At 35.2% G+C, this 25,140-nt stretch overlaps 1 protein-coding gene across 1 annotated transcript in view; it reads left to right on the forward strand.

Annotated features, from left to right (window-relative positions):
* The window catches only part of IFIH1 (interferon induced with helicase C domain 1), a 55,606-nt gene that overhangs the window by 3,398 nt on the left and 27,068 nt on the right, over positions 1–25,140 (forward strand). The window contains exons 2-4 of the mRNA XM_061436696.1: positions 3,829–3,997; positions 9,042–9,182; positions 22,945–23,049. Coding sequence (XP_061292680.1) covers positions 3,829–3,997; positions 9,042–9,182; positions 22,945–23,049 — 415 coding nt within the window. The remainder of the gene's footprint in view (positions 1–3,828; positions 3,998–9,041; positions 9,183–22,944; positions 23,050–25,140) is intronic.

A 25,140-nucleotide genomic window follows, 5' to 3' on the forward strand; every position in this document is an offset into this window, starting at 1 on the left:
AATATAAGATCTCCAAGTTTGCTTTTCTGACATCTTAAAATAGCATTTAACTAAGAAATTAGGACTTTTAAAAATAATTAATTAATTTTTTTGCTTTACCATATGACTTGTGGAATCTTAATTTGCTAACCAAGGATTGAACCCAGGGCCCCAGAAGTGAGAGTCTGAGTCCTAACCACTGGACCACCAGGGAATTCCCAAAATATTTTATTTTTGTTCTTTTCCTGTTTTCCAGTTGACATTTTCTACTTGGTCTGTATTTTAGTTTAGGATTTCCACCTCCACCACCCAATCCCTGTCCCTCTCACACAAGTGCTTCTAAAAGTGATCCTAGATTTAGTTTTGTGACCAGCAGATACCCAAAGAAATTGGTTTAATTGATTAATTATTCATTCATTCCATTTGAAAATATGGAGTGGCATGTTGCCCCAGACACCAAGCTAGTGCTGAAAAGAATGGAGAATAATACAGATACTGCCTGTGCTTTCATGGAGTTTATGATGCAGTGTTGATCCGTGTTCATTCTTCTAACAAATAGGTAAAAAATGTCTAGTATATGTGAGGCACTATTGTAAATGCTGGAGACTCATTAATAAATACAAGAATGACTTTATAGAACATTATGATAGAATGATCCCTAACAGTAAGGGAGTGCCCCTGTACTGACCTGCTTCTGTTTAGGCTGCTAAGTGACATCTTAGTACATCCATGACTTAGACATCCATGAACTCTGGATCATATAAACATTTCCATAGTGTCTTAACAGCTTAGGTAAGCTGCATATTTCAGCCCCGTCCAGTTCAAAGCATTAAATATCTACAGTCCTGGAAGACTTTATATACCTTTCATTTATACAAAGAATCAGAGATAGCATCACCAGTTCAGCTAGAAACCCCCCAGTTCTATTTACATTAAGTTGAGTATTGGGGTCAGTCTCCTTCCAGCTCATTGTATTGCCACCTAAATTAAGATGGATAAGATTTTTTTTTAATTTTATTTTATTTTTAAACTTTACATAATTGTATTAGTTAGCAATAAAAAGTACTAATAAGAAATTAGTTATGTCTGTGTGACAATGCCTATCATTCAGAAAGACATTAACTTTTGGAGAGAACTTGTTCTTTAAAATTCTTTGTTTGTAATGTGAGTTTCCTTCCTGATTTACTGGTACTGAGGGTAGTTCTGCTATGTTAAAAAGTCACCATTACTTTTAAATAGATATCTGAGGTTATTCTGAGGGAGAAAAACCATTTTTATTGAACTTTACAACTGTGTTGGCTATCCACTGTTTAAAAGAAATATCACTGGTTTCTCTATTAATGTATGGTAGAAAAAACTAGATCAAAGAATTCAGAATATGAAATCACTGAACTGTATTACCCACAAATTCATATTTATTTTACACTCCATTTATTAGTTAATAATGTATCCATAGACATTTTTAACTTTGTAGTTAAGAGAATACATTAAATGGGGAAGAAATGTGAGTGGGAACCATTGTCCTGTTTCCGTCTCAAGTCTAAATATTCACTTCCCAAGAATTTTAATAATCAAGTGTATGTACTAGGATCTTATATTTTTCCTATGTTTTAAGAGAACAGATTAATTTTTAAAAATTTATGGTTGCTTTAAAGGAAATTGATATACTTTCTAGAATCCAAACTAGGAAGATTTCTTAAAAATTCAGAACCTTGATGATGCTGCTAAACTTGCACAGATATTATATGTAGTTCCACATTCAAATAATAAAAATACTTGTAGGAAATAGTGGCAAAATATTTCTCAAATTCCTGAACTGAGTAAGGACAAAGCAAGCTTGACAAATGCAAATCATTGTATACTCAAAGAAATAACTAATTAATAGTCAAAGAAAATTTAGTGGATATAATATATTAGCTTTTTAAAATATAAGTATTTATTACAGTGCTTCCCTTGTTCATTTTAGAAAAATGCTTCCTGATTACTTCTGTGGAATGAGTTCAAAGCTGATTAAAGGCTGAAATAATTAAAAATGGAAATAGTTGAGTTAAAAGAAGGTGCTCAAACCAGTCTCATTCAGGATCTTTAGTGACTACTGCTTAAAGTAGTAGATAATAATAAAAATGTTACAAACACCAGAGAAGGCAAAGAATTTCCATTAGAAAGTTAATGAAATTAGAGAAAAATAGGAAATGAGCGAGAATCTGCTTAGAAATGCTGTGAGGGAGAAATTGCCTAAACTTTATTGTCATTTTAACCACTTCTTGTCAAAAAATGAACTTAAAATGAGAGGCAATTACCAGCTATAGAGTTCAGGAAGGCAGCATTCAACTTCTGAAGCCAATTGCCTGGGATCAGATTCTACCTCTGCCATTTACTAGCATTATGGCGTTAGGGAGGTAATTGGACTTCTCTGAGCCCTGGATTTCTGATCTGTAAAATGGGTTAATGTCAGTATCTTCTTCAGAGTTGTTGGGTTGATATATGCAAAACCTTTATAATTAACTATTAGCTAATGAAATGAACATATCCATTGGGTAGAATATGCAGTATAATCTTGTTCTAAGTAGTGCCTGCTGGTGAAACATTTATAAGGATAGATGATTTTCCCGATTATCCATAATAATAATTAACACTGAATTTATACCGAGCATTGTTCCAAAAATGCAAATTCCTGATATTAGATGATTATGGAAATGTTTATAGGACTAGAAGATATGCAAATTTGTAGGAAATAATCTAGTGAAAAGGTCGATATTATACTAGAAGATGGACAAATGTTGAGAAGGACCTTTGAGAGTATTTAAGTCAGTATTTTGTACCTAATCTGCTGGCTGGAATCAAGAGATGGCTTTTGAAAAAAATTTCTGGTTTCCCAACATGGACAAATGAGAATCTCTGGGGGCAGATCTCAGACATCAGTATTTTCTAAAGTTCTCAGGCGATTCTAACCTGTAACTAGGACAGACAAACCCTGAAATTTCATTTCCGTTGCTTAATTTTACACATATAGAAACTGAAGTCTGGAGAGGTGAAGTGGTTTGCCTAACGGCATAGCTAGCTGATTGTGTTCTGCCTAATTTCTTTCTGGTCTAAATGTGATCATTTCTCCAAATGTTTGGCTCTATATTAAGAGTTGGGGGGGTTCATTGTAATAATTATTACACAAATGATTCACATTTTAAAAGATTTGCTAGATTAATCTATAAAAGAAATTAAATGAAGGCTTAAGATAGGAATGAATGAATATACAAATAATTCTTCCCTATTTATAAAAAAGATATATAGAAATACATTTCTTATAGTATTAAGTAAACACAAATTTAAAAATATATATATATAGTAATGATAAATAGCACAAATATTAAAGAATATAAAAGCTGTGATAGTACTTACTTACTCCATAATGGTAAGAGTCAAGAAAGAGAGGTTGGATAACAAATGTTTGATTTCCTATTTATAGACTCCATGAGTTGAAAAGAAATAGCAAACCCTATATACACAAAAGGAAATTGATGCAAATAGACATAATGTAGGTAGAGATTAAAGACACCTTCTTTTGCACCCCTTATTCAGAATGATAGAGGTAAAACATTTGTTTCCTCTGTCAGGTTTGAATATCTCAAAAGCTTTAAAAAAGGGTGGACATTTAAAAGGGGATTGGCCCAGCGAATCTCCTCCCTCTAGAATCCAGAATTTCTGCAAGTGGCATTGATTTTTTCTTTAATGATGTTTTCTTTTAATATGAACCTTTATACATACGGTTCAATTTTTCTAAAGGCTAGTTTCTGTTTAAATTTATTCATTAAGATGTTTGACTTCTTTAATTCTACTTTTCTCTTAAAACAGGTTTCTGCTGCAGAAAATAATGGAAATGAAGCAGGGGTAAGAGAGCTACTGAAAAGGATTGTGCAGAAAGAAAACTGGTTTTCTACATTTCTGACTATTCTGAGGCAGACGGGAAACGATGCGCTTGCCCGGGAGTTCACAGGCACCGATTGCTGTGAAGGCAGTACAGGTATTGCTCATTCTGCAAAGGACAGCTTTGTGTGTTTTGCCTAGTGATTGAGAGTTTAATGAAGCCTATAGATACGGTGCCCAAAGAAAAGGATGTTTAGAATCTGAATTTCAGATCTGTTTTCTTCTCCTTAAAAATGAAGAAATTGCTGCCTGGGAAAAGATGAACCTCCCAAAGACCATAACACTCAACAAGCTGGGCTAGAATATTGGCCACTGACTCCTCATCCAACATGTTTTCCATTTTCCATCTTATTTTGAAAACAAAGGGATTGTCTGAGGTTTTTATCAAGATCATTTTAACATTGCTTAGACAAATAAATTGGAAGAAAATATTTTAGTGGTTATTACAATTATGCTGCAAAGTCTTCAGGACATTTATATAATACTTTGAGGAATTTATTAAACATTTGATAAAAAGTCTATAATTGCTAATGTATCACAATATTATTTTCTTTGAGTTTTTCAAAGTGTTCAATTATAATAATACAAATAGCATAGCTCTTTCACATATGTTATTTGTAAATATAGTATTAACTGCCACCTTATTTTTCTTTACAGAGTATGTATCCTATGTTTTAAAGAAGTAACAAATGAAAGACAAATTAAAATTTAATTGGCAATGAATGGTTACCAATATATAGTTGTTATAATTTATATACAATTATATATAATTTAAATGGAGTGTAATCATTTCAAGCTTACTTTACTTCTTTTATTCAGTCAGGCATTCAATCAACGTGTAACGAGCACCAACAATATACCAGATACTGTTCCAGGTGCTGGGGATATGGACTTAAATGAGACATACGCAGTCCCTGTTTCCATAAATCATACTTTATAATGGAATAAGAAACAGTTTTCTAAGTTACTTATACAAAAGATGTGGCACCCCACTCCAGTACTCTTGCCTGGAAAATCCCATGGATGGAGGAGCCTGGTAGGCTGCAGTCCATGGGGTCGCTAAGAGTCGGACACGACTGAGCGACTTCGCTTTCACTTTTCACTTTCATGCATTGGAGAAGGAAATGGCAACCCACTCCAGTGTTCTTGCCTGGAGAATCCCAGGGACGGGGGAGCCTGGTGGCTGCCGTCTATGGGGTCACACAGAGTCGGACACAACTGAAGTGACTTAGCATAGCATAGCATATACAAAAGAAAAAACAGATAATTACCAAATCATTAGACCAAAGAGTATATTATGATTTTATGTTGTATTATTTATGAAGTAGCTTAATTTTGCTCAGTAGTTAGAAATACACACGATATATATGAACATATATATCGTGTGTGTATATATATATATATAATAGTGTTTACATATTTATGTGTATATATAGACAAATATTTTTACTATGTGATATTAAAAAGCCCTAAAGAATTACAAAATTGATGTTAATAAACTTGTGTGTAAGTGAACCATGGGAAGTAGAGTGCCTTCCATGTTTGTGGAAGGTCTTTTTGTTTCACCCCAAAACAAATGCTGTGTGGTGTCATAAGTTGAAATGGCCACAAAGTGAAAAGCTCAAGAGGCTCCCCCTTGTCTCTGAAATCATTTAGGGATTTGAGGGGATTCATTCAGCCAAAGATGGTCAATCCAGTTTTCAAAAGCCAGGAGTAATTCCATGATTTGTCCACTAGCAGTTTCCTCGGTTCCTACTGTCATTTTTTTCTCTTTCCACAGCAAAGTTTAATTGTATAAGGAAAATTCCCTCTCAATAGGAAGCATCTTGATTTTGCTTTAGTACTCTGGAGGGAGCTAAATGATACTACTTGCTTGCAATATCAAGATTATAGTTGTTTGGGTTTTTTTGCATTTATTTATTATGGCTCAGCTGTTATTTCTATAGCATAACTCTAATGCCAATCTGCTACTTCTAAAGGAACTTCAGGTCAAATTTACAAACAATGATGGGGCCAAGTGTCTCCCTTATCCCTCCAGGATAAGCCAGACTCCAGTGCAGATCACACCTTATGATGAGTTCCCTTTCAAGACCACATGGGACCATTTCCATCCACGACGACATTCTAGACTTGAACTCTGAAATGGCTACAGTCTTGATTTTTTTGTTTCCTGGGAAATTTTGGTCTCCATATATCAAGGGATATTTGAAAGAGCAGCCTTGCAGATCACAAAAGACCTTGTTACATCCATCCTCTAAAGTAGAGGGTAACTACCCATCTTACAGCTGTGTACTAGTTTAGGAAAAAGGCTAGAAGATTGGCTCAAAAGTATCTTCCAACTCTCGTGACACAGACAATATGTCTGGCTGCATTGCTTTCTTTTTTTGTGGGGGTGATTGTTGGGGCAGAGCAACAAGTTATATACAACATATTTCTTTCTAAGATATTTTGGTGCCTTTTTAGAAGTCTAATTCGATTTTTCAAATTCTAATTCTTTGAACAATAGCAATCCTAGGTGAAGAATACATGTGTAATAGCTGTGTAATAACGCACCTATCACATACATCTACCTAATATTCACAAAACCTCCTCTTTACTTTCCTTATTATATGCCATGACTGTGACTGTCTTTAAGTGTCTATTTCAGAATGGCTTAGGCACTAGTTTATCCAAATTCCTCCTGCCTGTGGACTTACATTGGCTGACGAAGGTCAAGCACTTTATAAAAAGAATAAAGACCCTTCTGAAAAGAAAAAAAACATGGCACTAATTAATTGTCTTTCATTCTTTTCACCCTCCCTGGTGTCCTGACAGGATCCTCTTAAATTTGGGGCTTTCCTTCTTTCAACCAAAGTGGATGATGATAGATGTTGTCCTAGATATGTGGGCTTTTAAAAGGCAGGGAGCAGGATTAGGGTTTCCGAGCCTCTTTTTTTTTAAGTTTTTAAATTAATTAATTTATTTTTGGCTGCACTGAGTCTTTGTTGCTGTGCCTGGACTTTCTCTAGTTGCATATAGTGGGGGCTTCTCATTGCAGTGGCTTCTTTTGTTGCAGAGCGCGGGCTCCAGGGCTCCTGGGCTCAGTAGTTGCAGTATGCAGGCTTGATTGCCCAGAAGCACATGGAATCTTCCTGGCTCTTGCTCAGTCGCTATGTGTCTGACTCTTTTTGACCTCATGGACTGTAGCTTGCCAGGCTCCTCTTTCCATTGGGTTTTCCAGGCAAGAATACTGGAGTGAGCTGCCAGTTCCTTCTCCAGGGGATCTTTCTGACCCAGAGATCAAATCCATGTCCCCTGCATTAGCAGGCGGGTTCTTAACCACTTAACCAGGGAAGTCCTCTATGCTTCTTTCAAAAGTTGGATAGAGGTTACAATCTCCATCTGGGATTCAGTATTCTTACATTCTCACTACCCCTACCAGCAGTCAGGGTACTCCTGACAAACTCATTCCAAACAAGTAGGGCTCACTTCTCCTGTCCTCAGAAAATCCAATCAGGGGTTCAGGAATTTAAATATTGTTTGCTCATCTGTACATAATCATGCCCAGAACAAAGTTAGCTGTGATTATTCACGTGGTAGGAGCTGCTGTGGGCAGAATTGTGCCCTCCTCAACCCATGAATTCAGAGGTTGAAGCCCCAACCACCTCTGTGACTGTACCTGGAGGTGTGTCTTTAGGAGGTAATCAAGGTTAAATGAGATCATCAGAGCAGGCCCCAGTCTGGTGGGCCCAAGGCCTTAGAAGAAGAATAAAAATGAGGTCTCTGTCCATGTGAGGACACTGTGAAGAGGTCACACTCAGCAATCTCAGAAATAAACTCTCATCAGAGACCAAATGCTGGCACATTGACCATAGACTTCAAATTTCTAGAAATATGATAAAATACTTTTTTTTTACTTTAGCCACTCGGTCTACGGTGCTTTGTCAAGCTGGCCTGCACCGATTAATACAGGAGACTGGGCTCTGGAGCCTGACACTTACTGAATCCTGGCTCCTTCATGTCTCTGGATGTGTGACTTTCACCAGGTACCTGCCCATCCTATGCCTCAAATTACTCCTCTGTGAAATGGGGATAATAATATTGCTTATCATCAGGATTATTTTTAGGATTAAATGATTTAACATTAGTAAAGCACAAAATAAATTGCCTATTATTATTATAAACCCCAAACATGCATAATATATACCTATGAATATTATCAAATCATCTTGTCTAAAGACAAACTCCAAAGTCAGAACAGTTGTCTTCAGGAAATTCTCCATACACAGCATGTATTTTCTCCTTATTCTTTAAGATAGGTTAATCAAAAATGATACTTTAGGAAATTTTCTTTATAGCATCAGTCTCTGACAGATTGTACTTCAGAAGGGCAAAACTCTTGTTTTTCTTCGTAACCCACAAAAGGATTTAAGAAAACACTCAGTGCTTGTCGGTTGAAGGGAAAAAAGGCCAGATGAAAGAAATAGAGGGAAAGAGAAAAGAATGATCAGAATATTTTATTAAATTTCTAAAAAATCTCCAGAAATTCAAAATACATGAATGTAGGCTGACATTAAAGCATATGTACATCTCATGTAGAATGCACAGCGAGAGAAAAAAATGGCAAGATCACAAGTTAAAGAAAAACTACCACCAAATTTGCATTTTCACTAATGCAGTCTTATGTGTGACTTTGTATCACTGAAATAAGTGGCTTACTTCCTAAAGGTGATGGTCAGATAGGAAATCATCACACTTACGATTAGCATAATACTTAATATTATATTGGCTTTTTAGATAAAATTTAGTCATCACAAAAGAATTACTCACTGTGTTCATATTAAAAATAAAAATACTGTGTCAGAATGTAAAAACATGTTCCAAACCTTTCAAAATGTCAAACCACTGAAGTGTATTTAGGCATATCTCTACTAGAGACCCCACTTGGTTTTCAAAATAAAAATAGCAGCTCTTTATATTGTATAAAACCTTGCATTTCATTGCAATCTGCATTCTGTTTAGAATTTCAAACTATGTAAGTATATTCAGGTTAATCTCTATTAGGAACCCCTATTTGTTTTCAAAACACCAATGACAGCTATGTATACTGTATAAAAGCTTGCATGGCACTATTGCTTACTTTCTGATACTTTTGTTCACAGAGTCTGAGAATTTATCACAAGAAGATGGTCTCGAAGTCAAAGAGCCACTCCTTTTAGCCACGGATCAGCCAAATCTGGAGGTCTTGGACATAGAGAACAGTTCATTGGAATCGTCTTTTGCAGATTCTTCTATAGTTTCAGGTACTTGGCGCACACACATACTTTACTGCACTAATTAACTACTTCCAGAAAAATCAATTGTTGCATTGATAACATTAGGATCTATTAAACAGAGGGAGGAAATTTGGGCTTTGGGGTTTTGTATTTGTATTCAGATAATATTTCTGGAGGATATTAAATGAAAATTATTGCTCTTTGTGGCTAAAAATCTTTTAAAGCTAATGCAATATTAATATGTTATAAATATGAACACACTCAGTTCTAATTTTATTTTATAAACATGTCCATGGTTCTTGTCATATGATAAGTATCATAAGTGCATCCCATGATTTTCAAAGTACTTTCAAATACATGAATTAGTTTGACTCATCCAAAGTTCCGAGAATTAAATGAAGGTATTACCTTTTCCCTTTTTTACAGATTAGGGTGTCACAGAAAGGTTAGGCCGGACTGTAGAAACCAAAACCAAGGTTGTAGAAAGGAAGATGAATGGGTGCTAAACAGGAGTTTGCTTGAATTTCAGTAACTAATTGGTGTGGGTACTAGATACCACCATATCCACCTCTTTTGATATGAAACAGGCTTGGAAGAATGAAACAAATTTAACCATTTCCCCTCCCTAGTTTTCTCATAATAGGAGAAGCCTTCTCTCCTTCCCCTCTGCCACCCCAAATGGCCATGTTCATTTTTCACTAGAAATAGTTGCTGGAAGTCTGTGGTGTACTATTAAATGCTTACCAAGTGGCCCTATAGGGAAAAGAAAAAGCCTTGATGTTTAGGATATGCCATCTTCATGGTGTAAATACTTTTACCACGGCTATTTTCAAGCGTCCACATAATGTCACTGAACACTGAGTTGGGAATAGATGTGCAGTGCATTATTTGCCATTTATTACATGGAGACGATAGACTTAAATAGCCTCAGCTTCACTGATGATTGTAAAATCTACAAAAATGATTAGAAAATGAAGAGTTTTACGTATTCATTACCTTTGTTTTAATATAATTTAGTTAGTAAGTCCATATCATTTAATTTGTAAAGATGCTTGTGCTTAACATTAATAAAATTCCACAAAATTCCAGAAAATTTAACAGTTGTTCCTGTGGGCCCGTATAAGCTGACTCTATCACACTACCGCAAAATACACTGTTTTCACTTCAGAAAAAGTAATATAGCTGCGTTGTAGGAAATTTGGAAAACAGAAAACAAAGGAAAAAACCACTCCCCCTTTCCCAATAAAATACATTACTCTTCATATTTGGGTATTTGTTCTTCTCATTTTTTTACATACCTGGATGTCTATATACAATGGCATTTCTCCTGTATTTATTAAATATTCTTCTACAGCACGATTTTTAACAATTGAATAACAATTCCATCTGTTGGATGCTTTTTAGTTAATTAACCACCTTTTGAATATTTAGGATGTTTCCAAATTTCTACATCATGAGTAATGCTGCACTAAGTCTTTTTGTATTTATATCTCAGTTTAATTCTTTTTAAATTTATGTTTTATTTTTTAAAATTTACTGTATTGAATTATAATTGATTTACAGTGTTGTCTCAGTATCTGCTTACAGCAAAGTAATTCAGTTATATATATATATATTCTTTTTCATATTCTTTCCCTATGGTTTGTTTATTACAGGGTAGTGACTATATTTCTTTATGCTGTACAGTGGGGCCTTGTTCATCCATTCTCTATGTAATAATTTGTGTCTGCTAACCCCAAGCTCTCAATTCATCTGTCTCCCCACCCAGTTTAATTCTTAAAGACATACTACCTAATTGAAATTTCTGATTTCAAATGATTTCTACAGTTTCAAGGCACTTGATATTTAATGCCATATTTTACTCCAGGAAATTGTACCAAACAATATAGGGGAATACTCACTGTCCTGAAGGCTCTTGTACATGAGTGGGCAATGCTGTTTTTAAACTTAACCAATTTGCTATGTTACTACCTGAATTTGAGTTTTTAATTTCCAATGAAAAACATATTTACCAGTTCATTCTTTTTGTTGTTGTTGCTTATTGCCTATTTTTCTTTTAGGGCATTTATATTCTTCTTGCTGGTTTAGGTGAATTAGCTAAATATATAGGGTAACAATCCTTTGTCATAAATAGTACCAAGGTCTTTTATAGCTTGCCTGCAATTTAGCCTTGTTTATTTAAGATGTTGGGTTTTTTTAGTGGGATATTCTGAAGCATTAATGTGCTTATTAGTCACGTGGAGGAGGGGTCTTATTGAAATGCAGACATTGATTCATAGGTTCTGTGAGGAGCCTGAGATTCTGTCCTATTCACTTGTTCCCAGGTGATGCTGCTACAGCTGGTCTTGGACCACAATTTAATGTACAGAATAGCAAACCTGAATTCTAGAGAATCTTTCTTTTTTTTTTTTTTCATTTCAGCAGCTGTGCTTTCTTTCAGAAATCATGGTTGTATAGGAATGCCAAAATTACTACCTGAATGTGGATTTTTCATGTTTTAATAAACTTCCTTGTTAGGCTACCTGACATCTCTGTGGGTTACTGGCTATTTTCTAAATTCACACTAGAAAGAATTAAACCCAGGACTGAGGCTGATAGTCAATCTTCATCTCAAATGAAGGGTTTTCATCAAACTTGCCAGCCTAATGCATCTTGTCAGCCTGCAGTATCTGTGGAACATTCAGAGTCTCAGCAAGGACAAAATTAAATGCAAAACTTTTTTTTCCTTTAATCTGTTTTCTGGGACTTCCCTGATGATCCAGTGGTTAGGACTCCAAGAGTCCACTTCAGCAGGGCTTGAGTTCAATCCCTAGTCAGGGAACAAGGATTCCACAGCCATGCATGGTGCAGCCTTAAAAAAAAAATCTGTTTTCTTACTATTTAATATAAAACATAAATTTGCATCATGTGAAAAAATCTGGATTTTACAATAATGGTCTTGAGGGACAGGAAAGGGTTTGTTTTCCTTCTTGGGGTCCCCTCCCTCCCTTTCTTTCACTTCTTCCTTTTAACAAATCTTTATTAAACTCCTATTGTGTGCCAGGCATGCACTGTTCAGTTCAGCATGTAAATATTGTGATGGAACAAAATAGAAGTGGCTTCTGCCCCAGTGGAGCTTTCCATGATGGGCATGTCAGCCAAGCAGTAGTCACTCTGTCACTGCACAAAGTGCTGTGGAAGAAAAGTACAGGCTGTTAAGACGTGTGCTAGTCTGAGGACATGTACAACAAACCATACCATAATCTGAGGACTCCATCCTGTTCAAGACTTCAACAGCTACTAGGCTGTGAGGTTCTTGTGCTGTCTGAACTTCTCGTGTGGACTTGCGAACAGGTTCATCCAATCCATTCTGGCAACCGATCTACGAAAGTGTAATGCCTTTTGCTTCAGGCCTTGACACTGCTTCTGGTAGATGTAGATCCTCCCAGTTATTTGCTTCTTTTGTTGTTGTTCTTCAGAACTAAGAATTACTGATGTAAATGACTTTTACATTAAGAATCATTACCCCCAAAGAAGTTATTGGAATTCTTTTGACAGAAGTTTTTGTTGCAAGATTAACTGTAGAAGGATTTTGCCTACATTGTTATTCTTTGGCAAACTTAACAATCAGGATAAATATGAAAGTATTCAATATTGAAAATATTCAATAATACTAATTTACATAATTTTGTGCATCTTACTGATATTGATAATGTATAATCTTTAGCTTGAATTTCAGTACATCAGGTTAAGATTCCAAGTACAGTTACCAAGGTAGCATTGAAAGAAACTTATTACTTAAGCCACACACATTCTATAAATATGAGATTTCATATGCAAAAAGAAAAAATGTGGCTTGAATTATTTCTAATTTTAAATTAGACTTCTCTAAGTTTTATGTCCAAATCAATTTCTAAAGTTTTTTTTTTCAGTGCCCAATAGTCTTTGTGGATACAAATGATAAATATTTATAGTTTTCAGGCAAAGATTCTTTATATATTGTTTTTAACCTTTTGTACTCCTTAACACTCCTGTCAGGTAAGACACTAGCGTTAGTAACAGTGGCCCACCGTGAAACTAATTTTAATCACAGCTCTCCTTCAACCTGGGGGTGATAGATCAGAATTCCCGAGTGGGCAGTCCTGGACAGTCAGTTTTGTTATGCCTCCGCATCAGGGGTTGGCATTTCTTCTTCCTTTCTCCTTTCAACTGCTTCCCTTTAAAAAGTGGTTAAGAATTAAGATAGACCCACACTAATGCAATAATCTGTTTTTTCCCACACTAATACAATAATTTCTAAAGGATATTTGAATAGTTTTCAGACTATTCATAGAATTTCATGCTGGATGTAATAGTTCTGCTTTCTTTAGTCACTGGTCATTTTCTAACAAGAAACTATTGGGAAACTTTGATGTTTCTCTGGATCACATGTCCCTAGAAAATATCAGAGGGACACAAAGCCCACATTCATTTACTTCGATTAAAAATAATTTAACTATAGAAAATATACAGTTATCTGGTATATGTTAAGTTTATAGGCTTATGGTAAAATTGCTTATGCAATCATTTTTAATTTCTACTGTTAACTTTGTTAAAACAAATAAGTGGTTATTTTACTTATTTAAAAGTTGACTTTTTTAATACACTATTTTATAAATTAGTGCCCTGTAATTAGATAAAAACAAAGCAAATGAGATTTAAAACTAAATAATAAAATTTATTGTGTTTGGGATGAACTTACATTTACGCAGAGTTCCGCAGATAATCCCCAAACTTCTTTTACCATTCTTCGCTAGATTTCCCTGTTACTAAACTAGAAAATGCAAATTCCACAGATTGGACAGCAGAGGGCGCTTTGACATTTATAAAGAGAGTAGAATGTCACTGTTCCCGGGTGGACGATTATAATGTAACAGGATGAGTGTGCCATGTGTGAATACACAGTGCGCATGACTGTGAGTGCATGTGTATATTTTGATTTATATATTCGTTCACGTGAAGATTTTAAAATTCCACCCCAGCTAATGAGCTTACCAACCTGCTTGTTTTCAGACTTTAATACCTTCTTTTTCATATTCCCCCATATGTTCCATTCCTTAGGTTTATCCGGTGACATTATGCTTTGGAATATATTGTGGATATATTTTGCATAGATCATGTTCTGTAGGAGGGGTTTAAAAATTGACCTTTATAAAACAGCCTCCTTCTTTCTGGCCCAATCTGTTAGAGCATTCTTTTTGTTGTTGTTTTGTTTTGCCTTTTTATAGACCAAAGTCCAATCTTAGACTTGGTCTATAGTAATCTCTGTAAAAATGCCACAAAATTTATCCTTGCACTTGCAGACCAGAATAATGTTCTTTAGTACTAACCTCTAGAAATTTCGAGATTTTTAGAATCTCTAGAAATACATACCACATAGCACTTGAGAGCTTAGTGGGAAAGATAATTGATACAGCAGTCTTCAGTAATACTGTGAGAGATCACCCATACTATTATGGGATTGCTCTGAATTTAGATAGCTCTCCTTTACATCTCTATCACTTCTAAATTTAGTTATATTAATTATTGGAAACTAGAAATACTAGTACAGAAATCCAAGAGGCAAATATTATTTTGACTTGAGAAAGAGAGAGAGAGTTTGTTACAACTGCTGTTTTGTGTTTGTTAAAAGAAAATCTAGGATTGTATTTTGTTTGAAACCCACCGAGAGACATCTAGGTTAGTTATACGACCCCCAATTGCATAATAATTCTAGGAGGATTACTGTTCATATCTCAGGAGTGAGAATATCAGTATTTTGATGGGGAAAAAGCCTCTCTGCTGTGCAGCTAAAATGAGTTGGATTTATTTTCATGATTTTTATATGGCTACAAGCTTAAAGTTTTTTCAGCAGAGTTTCAACAAATGTGATTTTAATTTGAGCATTAGACATTATCTTCTCTATTTGAATAGGACTAGAAGCTGAGAATAAGTTCTGGCCAAGTGCTAGGGTACTGTCCTCACCCTCAGAGAGTTTATAATCCAGTTCAGGAAAACAAGTTTTGTGCCCCTAAACACAGACAGTAATCTGTCTCTAGGAAAAGAGAATACGTTAGAGAAGCCTGGGAAGACTTACCACAGAGGAGGATTGGAAGGCAGTTCATCTGCACTTTGAAGGTCCTGTGTTGGGTTTGTAAACAGAAGTGGCAGCCGACACTTTCCGTTGTATGGATAGCATAAGCAAAAGTGCAGGTATAAAGAAGGTTCAAAATGTGCTTTAGAGGGCATTCATAATGGAGGAGGTTATACATAATCTCTCTACCTTCTACTCAATTTTGCTAGAAACCTAAGGCTGCTAAAAAATAAAGTTTATAAAAATTTATCCAGGTATAATTAACACATGGGCAGAGGAGTCCAGTGGGTAATACAGTCCATGGGGTCGCAGAGAGTTGGCCACGACCGAGTGGCTGAGCATGCTCCCACATATTAAACAGAGGAAAATCCAGTTGTATTAATAATAAACATAGCAAAATACTGTGAAAAATGTGGGTAGGGAAACAGTTGGATTCCAGAGGAGCATTTATGAAGGAGCCGGTGGGAGGTAAGATTTCTAGGATCAATGAAAGTTAGCAGGTTTCTTTTACTATGATTTTTACAAAGACTTGTCCTGAGGCAAAAAACAAAAAACAAAAAAGCCCTCTTACATGTTTATCATTCAGACAATTATGGACTATTAGCCCAAACCATGTGTGATGATTTCAGATGGTGTTTGTAGGAGAGTGTTTCATTACAGAGATTTATCCATCAGGATGCTGGAACGGGTTCCTTCTGGCTTGCAGGAGCCCAGCGTGTAAATCTCTTCCCAGCTCTACTGGGTGACATCATGCTGGTAGCTTAAAATCAGTCATGGTGGGGAATATGAACACCGTCAATGTTGGCAAGCACTTTTATTTTATTTTTGAACTAGATCTTTGTCTTATTAAATTAGATCAAATAGAACTTACAAATCAAGCCGTCAAGTCAATGTGGCAAACACTTTTAAATTGTCACTTTCTTTTTTCCTCCCCAAAAGCTACTACTGAATATTTACCAGGATTTGCCTTTTTTTATCGTTTTAAAGAATTTATTTTTTGATGTGGACCATCTTTAAAGTCTTTATTGAATTTTTTACAATATTGCTTATGTTTTATGTTTTTGGTTTTTTTGGCCACGAGGTAGGTGGAATCTTAGCTCCCCAACCAGGGATCAAACCCTCACCCTCTGCATTAGAAGGCAACATGTTAACCACTGGACCTCCAGGAAAGTCCCTACCAGGATACCTTTAAATGCACCTCTCTCCATACTTTCCTCAGATCCACATAACTTGAATAGCTTTTCCTGAAGGGTACCTACCAACCAAAGAGGTTTCCACTTCCCATCTATCTTGCATGTATTCCTACACTCTGCATTGCCAAGACTTACTTCCCATGTGGTCATCATGCTTATCACTCATAACGGACTCTGCTCTCAGACTTTTTACCTGTTACTGACAAGCAGTGAATGAATGGGTCACTCTAGTGGGTATGACTATCCCTACAACCCTGTACTTGAATCACTGTCTTTCTCTTTAAGACTCAAGTCCAAAGGCTAAAGGGCATAGATGACACAATTTAAGCCAACATCAATATACACAATTCTAATTTAATTCTGGCTGAAACACTTCAGCAGAGTGAATTCTATAAACAGGAGCAGAGGCGCTCGGTGGATAGCCATGTGGGCCTGTGGCTCTAGGAGATTTTTTTTTTTTTTTTCCTTTGGGGAACTCATTTCCTAGAAGCTTGGATCCAGGAGAGAATATGCAAGGTGGGTGGAGGTGGCTTCTCTCCATTCTGCGGGAACACATGTTCCCTGGCACAGAGAGCAGAATCTGACAGACCAAAATGTAAGCGTGTGTGTGTGCGCGCGCACACGCACGCACAAATCCATATACATAGAGCTGAAAATAAAAGTCATCTATCTCCTTTCAGAAAAGATAGTTATTTCAAAAGAAAAGGAGATTGGTATTATTAGTAGTATGACAGTAAGCACACTTGTAAAGAGCCTGAGTCCTGCATGAGCGCACATACATACACATGTGTTTGAAGCTTGGGATGGTCTTTGCTGTTCCAGACTTTGGGGATTATGCAACTAGAGAGAAGGAGGGGATAGTTGAAGAAGTAAAGCTAATGTGCGTTGAGAGGTCAGAACTAGAATAGATACACCATTACCTGGCAAGTGAAATCAGACTATTTGCATACTTTATAAACACTACCTCTCAGGAGAACCATTGGTTTTGCTGGTGCCCTTTCTCAGTAGCACTGAGGCTCTGGCCCCATCCCTAATGTGATGCAAAAACCACGTTCCAGCAAAGAGAAGGAAAGGCTGAGGCAAGGGGTAAGACAGGAAGAATCTTCTATGAAATTATAAATGCATCTTAAGCTGAAATTAGGAGGAACACCACCTGGTAGGGATGGAAGTAAGCACCAATTGGTGTTTTACCTAATGAAGCTCAGTTCTTAGGCTGAATAAACAATATATTTATCAACTCATTGTTAATATAGCATTTTTCCAGCAGAGGGCAAACTTTACATTGAAATAGATCTGAAAAGGCCTTCAAGGAGGAGGGTTTTTTTCATTTGAAATTAAAAAAAAAAAAATTTTTTTTGGCTTCCAAATGGTTTAAAAATATTTTAAAGTATTTAAAGTTCCATAGGATATTAAATATATAATTTCTCAGATTCAGGTTAGTATTTCTGTCTTATTAGTAAACTATTCAAGATGTGATTGTAAAATGAGGCAGTTTTTTTTTTTTCTCCCATGTTTTATAGACTGGTCTTAGACACTATTATTATAGGAAAAGCTGTTCTTTATCATGTTGTTTACAAAATTATTATCAAAAATCCTGTCTTTTAACAGAATAAATATTGTTTTTCTTCATTCCAGCAGTTTTATAGGAATAACTGCTTTTCTTTAAACAGAAATTACCAGCATATTCTAATCCATTTCATACCTACCTTTGATATTTTTCCTAAAGGAAATGACACCTATCTAAAAGTTAATTAAACTTGTTATGTAATCTAACTCTAATATTCAAAGCTCATGTAAACAGCCACTCCATGAGAATTTAAGATTTCTTTCTCTTAAAGATTTATTTATTTGATCTAACAGAATCATTCTCATAATAAAAGAGAAAGTAGAAATTGCTGTCTATATTTTTAAAAGGTAAAAAGGATAGGTCACTTGTTAGCAGTGGCTGAGCTCAGATCTGGAGACTAATTTGTTTGACTCCACAGCACATTTTCATGGGAATGCCCAGTCTCCAATTGACTATTTATCTGAGCTATTTTAAAATCATAGACACATGACTTTAGTCATTAGGACATAAATCCAGATTGATACTGTGAAAAGTACAAAGAATGACTCATGATAATCCTATATAATCAACTGCAGGAACTCTTGGTTTATAAATTCAATAGGTTGGTTTGATTTTTTCATCATATAACACTTTTTTGATCTGACTTTTTGGTGTGCATGTGTGTGTGTTACATGATTTTTTTAGGTAAATGCATGAAGAAAATCTCTGGAGAAAGCATTCTCTATGTTATCAAGAAACAAAATATTTTCTTTAATTATTAGGGTTATTTCCTTTAGTACTTTTGTTTCTATGAAAGAAAAAATATATCAAATGCATAAGAAATTGCTGCTGAGGAAACAAAATTATTTTTGTGTTGAAAAACTGGAGATTTATATAGCCTTAAAATGACAAAGATATATACCTCTCTGTGTTCACTTTCATTTTAATAATGATGTCTAGCAGAATTACCACAATTCATTTTATCCAAGAAGGATAGAAATGTTCCTCTTTTATTTGTGTGCAGAGAATATTTAGAACTTAGTATAGATGTTTAATCAACTGTACTCCTATATAAAATTTAAAAAAAAAGACAATATGGATGTTTAAAAGTAAAGTAAATGAAAATTTGTGGATGAAATCAGAAATGTTAGTTAGCAAAATAAAATAATCTCTAACTTTTTTCCCTGGCAAGATAAGCTACTTCAAGATTGTTAGAAAAACTGACATTATAATGCAAATGTTTGTATGCTTAAAAAAAAATCATTCCAGTTAACTCTATGGATATAGTATTGTTCACTTGTTTACAAAGCTTTTAACAGATCATCAGCATGCTTAGCATTGGGCAAAAAAACGCTGAATGAAATATTAGACTTGGATTCAGAAAATGGGATTCCCAGCTCTGTTCCATTCTAGCTGTGTGATATGGATATATCATTTACCCTCTCTGAGACTTGGTTTCTCACCTATGAAACTGAGGTGATAATAGGTATCTACCACAGAGGATGCTGAGAGCTTAAAATATCATTTACATCTGTGTAAGCACTGAGCTCAGTGTCCTCTGACACATTGTGGATTTGTTTACTAAACCAAAATAATCCAGATAATAAACTTAATTAATAATATCCTATTTTGGTAGTATTTTTCTTTAATAGTCATATATTATTCATGCACGCTGCATTAAGCAGCTCTCTCAAACCTTATATATGCTAGAAGAAAGCTTGGGGAAAATCCTGACTTTACAAATACATGGAGAATGTTTAAGATAATGATTTAACTACTAGTGATTAGAAAATGAAATGAAAATCAAGTATAATTTTCATCTGGATTATATTCAGTGAAAAACTTAAAGATACAGTGTTTCATTTTAGATAATCAGTCAGTTCAGTTATTTGTTAGTATTTTTCAGTGTTTTTGGCATTGTCTTCAGTTCTCTATACAACATTTAAAACAAGTAAAATGCGTGTCAAAATTCACTTTTTTTGCCTTAAAAATCTTGATTTATCTTTCTAGATCTAGAATTATCCTTGCAATGACATTTTCCCCACCTCATTTTACACCTTGCCTTTTCCTTACAACTCATATTCTCTTTCATCAGTACATCTGCCCAAAACGCTCTTCTACTTGACAGTTCTATCCCACACTCGCCTCTGAGCTCCTAACAAGGCATACCTCTGGGAATTGCAAAGTGCCATATTTAAAATCTCTCAGTGAGATATACAGGTTTTCCCGTGTGATCATAAGGGATTCCTCAAATCTGAGTTTCAGAGCTAATCTATGACAACTGATAAGCATAGTATTTTCACATGAGTATATTTGTGTTGTGCTAATATACTTAAACAGTATGCAAGTCCATTGAGGATTTTTTTTTTTTTTATAAATTTCTTATCTGCTTTCTTTTAACTTTTAAGAAAGCTATCTCATATATTTAATTTGTATTGGCTGTAATTCCATTACGTTTCCCAAGCTAAGTAGGCTTATCCAAGCTGGAAGGGAGATGTCACAGCCACATTTCACAGATGCTCAATGGAATAGTAGTCGGCAATAAAAAGGAACAAATTACTGATATAAATAACAACGTGAATGCATCTTGAAGGTCTTATTCTAAATTAATGAAGCCAAGCATAAAGGCTACATATTACCTCAATTCATCAGTATGACATTCTGAAAAAGACAAAACTCTAGGGACAGAAACCAAATCAGTGATTGTTAGGGGACAGCAGGAGGGAAGAGACAATGAAGGGGTTTGAAGATGAATTTTGAGGTTAAGCTCATCCAACTTATCCACCTAAAAAGAGTGATTTTTACAGTATGGAAATTATACTTCAACACACCAGACTTAAAAAAATAAATAACCTGTTAAAGAAAAAGCAGATACTGTAGGTTTAAGGAGTTATATATTGTCCATGTTTAGACATGTTTTATTGATAACATACTGTGTCTCTTTATCACCTGTTTCTAATTCCAGTTTAAGTATGTTGACATTCAGACTAGTTTTACTTAGCTTCATGGTATGTACATGCTCAGTCTTGTCTGACTCTTTGCGATGCTATGGACTGCAGCCCGCCAGGCTCCTCTGTGCATGGGATTCTCCGGGCAAGAATACTGGAGTGGGTTGCCATGCCTTCCACCAGGGGATCTTCCTGACCTGCATGAGGGGATCAAACCTGTATCTCTTGTGTCTCCTGCATTTGCAGGCAGGTTCTTTACCACAAGCACCACCTGGGAAGCCCTTACTTAGAGTAATCTTACTTTAATATAATTTATTTAGTGCATGTGAGAACTCTAGCATAAAATAATAATCTCACAAGTATACATATTATGAAATATTAATTTTAAAGATGGTTTATTGTTTATTACTTATTTATTCATTTTAGACCACACTGCCTGGCTTGATAGTTCCCTGACCAGGGGTTGAATCCCAGGCCCTGGCAGTGAAAGTGCTGAGTCCTACCCACTGGACCACCAGGGAATTCCCCAAATATTTTTAAATGACACTCTTGCCTTACTAGTCCACCAACTACTTGAATTTGATTTCATTTTTCAATCACCAATAAGTATATGCAAAGAACTTGTTGTACCTAACATTACTACATGGTTGTCAAATACTGTGAAGTAAATTGTGCTGGCTCCATTTTATTTTTTATTGTATTGAAGTATAGTTGATGTGCAATATTTATGTAGGTTACATGTGTGCACGTGTGCTAAGTTGCTTCAGTCGTGTCTGCCTCTTTGCAACCCTTGGTCTGTAGCCCACCAGGCTCCTCTGCTCATGGGGACTCTCCAAGCAATAAAACTGGAGTGGGTTGTCATGCCCTCCTCTAGGGGATCTTCCTGACTCAAGGATCAAACCCACGTCTCCTGCATTGGTAGGCAGTTTCTTTACGACTATGGCCACCAACCTTATATAGGTTACAGGTGTGCACAATTTTTAAAGGTTTTACTCCATTTATAGCTATTATAAAATATTGGCTATATTTCTTGTGTTCTACAATATATTCTTGTAGCTTATTTTATATATAATAGCTTGTACCTCTACTAGCCCAATTTTAAACAAGGGGAAGGAAGTTAGGCTCATAGCATTGCCAACAGCAAATTTCACAAGTCTTTTAATTCCAAAACCAACATCTGTAACCATCTTTCATTTATTTTTAACCAGTTTAGCAATAGTTCTGATCCTTGCGGATGGGATTGCATAAATCCTTGGAAATGAACTGTAAGAAGGGAAGCCTTCCGTTGTGGGAAGGAAGGTTTTTCAAAAGGAATTGATGCTGAGTATTGAAAAGAACAAAAGAAAAAAATCAGGATTAATAAATGAAATGTGCCCTTGCCACTTCTATTAACTGTCATTCTTGATGGAAGCTTAGTTTAATTATAAGAAAGAAAAAAATAATTTCCAACTTCATGTAAGCTTCTAGTGCCCCTGCAATGTCAGGCTTGCCTGATAGTCTGAGTGAATTCTTTGTGAGATTTTAGTTATGTGTATCACTGAGTTGCTGTTTTCATAACTTATCGGTAGAACCATGTTCTTCATTAATTCATTAATTGTTCTATAACATTAATTCTCTACCATTTTACATGCAGATGACTCAACGGTTTCTACATAGTACTTATGTTTAAGTAATAATATCAGGTTCAGATATTTTTTTGGACAAAATTTACACAAAGGGGGACAACAAAAGTTGTAACTCCTTACAAATTTGCATGAGCCCTCATATTGGATGTATGGTACTTTAAGTAGGTAAATACATGTATTTGATTCAGTCCCCGACAGCTGCTCATTCATAGTGGAGTTTTTAAACATTGCTTGCCAGAAACTCTTACCTTTTATTCGTGATTGTCTGGATGTACCTTCTCCACTTGCATTGAACTGTATGTACTGTGTGCTGTAGAGGTGTGCAGTTAAAATACGTTTATTCTCAGAAATATTTTTAAAATATTTTAAAATGTTTTCCTTTGCAGAATCAGACACAAGTTTGGCAGAAGGAAGTGTCAGCTGCTTAGATGAAAGTCTTGGACATAACAGCAACATGGGCAGTGATTCAGGCACCATGGGAAGTGATTCAGGTACTGCCTAACTGTTGTGTAAACCTTAAAAAGTGTGAAATAAGACACCATATAGTGGAACGCATGGGGGCTGTTCATACCCTCCCTAATGTATTTATGCAATTAAAGCAATTCTTTTCTACAGTTGAAATAGTTTTGGAACTTTGCCATTCACTTTCTTGAAAAGTACAACTTACAAGTCTTAGACTCAAGGTCTCTAATTTTGATCCAGTACATAGCTTTTTGGTCTGGCATATGCCACATTCCATAGAACCATGTAATCTGTTTTATTTATGTGATCTGTTTCAATTAATTTGACTGCTTTTAAATTATATACTCAATTTTATACATTTGTTTCCAACTCCTACATTTTAAAAAATTAAAATACATTATAAATAAAAGTAATATAAATGAGATGAGTATGACTATAGTTAATGGCATTTAATGAGTCCCTCTTAAGCTTTATAATATACACATATAGTTAAAAGAATTTCAATATTTATAAACATCCCTTTAGTTGAGTTTGCAAAATATTTTCATCACTAAATGAGAAATTTACTAGATATTTCCCAAATTGTTCTTTGTATCAGTTTAATATCCCACCCGCTTCCCAGGTAGTGCAGAGGTAGAGTCCATCTGCCAAGCAAGAGAAGTAGGTTCAATCCCTGAGTCAGGAATATCTCCTGGAGAAGGAAATGGCAACCTACTCCTGTATCCTTGCCTGGAAAATCCCATGGACAGGGAGCCCGTAAGGTTTACAGTCCATAGAGTCACAAAGATTTGGACACAGTTTAGCAACTGAGCACACACACACACAGTAAATAAGAGGGCCATTTCCCAATCTCCACACTTTAGCAAGACTTCCTGTTGTCAGACTCCCTAACTTTGGTCAGTCTGATCCATTTCTTATCTCTTCTCTCTGTCCTTTGAATGTACATTTCCATTATTACTACTGAGGTGAAATTTCACATTGAGAATGGGTGATGGGCCCTTGCATGTCTTTCTAATATCTGTGTGTTTGAAATATTTTATAATTAAAATGAACAAATTAGTGCAAACAAAAATCAGTGTTTTGCAATATGGTCAGCAAAGAAGCAGCAGCAAAATGGCAAATTAAGAAACTATTCTTCATTTGTTCTGTGACTGAGTTATAGAAAACACTTTAGAAAATATTATGTACTTCAGATTACCCTGCATTGTCTGAAGGATTATAGAAATTTACATCTACAATAGGCCTAAAAGGGCAAAACAGTTTACATAAAGATAGCCATCTGCCCTAAAGCTTTCCCAAGGGAAACTACCACCTCTTTTATTTAAATGCTCTTGTCTCTTAATAACCCCCAAATAACTTAGAACAAGTTGATTTGAGGAAACTCAATTCACCAAATGTCAGTCATAACTTTAATGTTAATTAAAAAGGGTTAATTAATTTTCTGTTCAATTTAGTCAGTGTTAATATTAAGTTCTTGGCATGTGCATATTTCTGTGGCTTTTATTTGTTTTTTCTGTGCTTGTTATACAACTGTTAAATTTAATAATTAACATTTTTATTAAATGGTATTGATACTAGAACTCAAAATACACTCTAGCTAATATTTAACATCTTTATGATTGCTTTAAGCTTCTGGACCTTCTCCTAATTTTTGTTTGCCTGAGTAAGGGCTTTTCAACAATATTCATTCATTTAATTACTATCTAATAGATATCCTCTGTGTGCAGGGCATTTTGTCTGTTTAGCACTGTTAGCAAATGCAACTATTTACTGATTTTCAGTCTTCAATATGGCATGAAAGGCGTGATAAATCTGAATGCAACCTACTTTTAAAAAGCAAATACATTTCCAAAGGCAAATACATTTGAAGACAAACACATTTTTAAAGGGCAACTCATTGAAGTTCTGGATGGTTAGTGCTTAGGAATAAAGACTAGTGGGTATAAGATTGCATAGTGGATAGCAAAATTCTGAAATCATAAAATTATGAAATTCCTTTCTTTCATGTGCATGCTATAAGTTGACATACAAATCAGTTTAATATAGATTTATGTAAACTGCAAATTGTTAAACATGCACTGACTCACTGAAAGCATTGCAGTGTTTGGGATTATGTTTAA

The sequence above is a fragment of the Bos javanicus genome, chromosome 2 (genome assembly GCF_032452875.1).
Source record: "Bos javanicus breed banteng chromosome 2, ARS-OSU_banteng_1.0, whole genome shotgun sequence".
NCBI classification, from domain to species: Eukaryota; Metazoa; Chordata; class Mammalia; order Artiodactyla; family Bovidae; genus Bos; species Bos javanicus.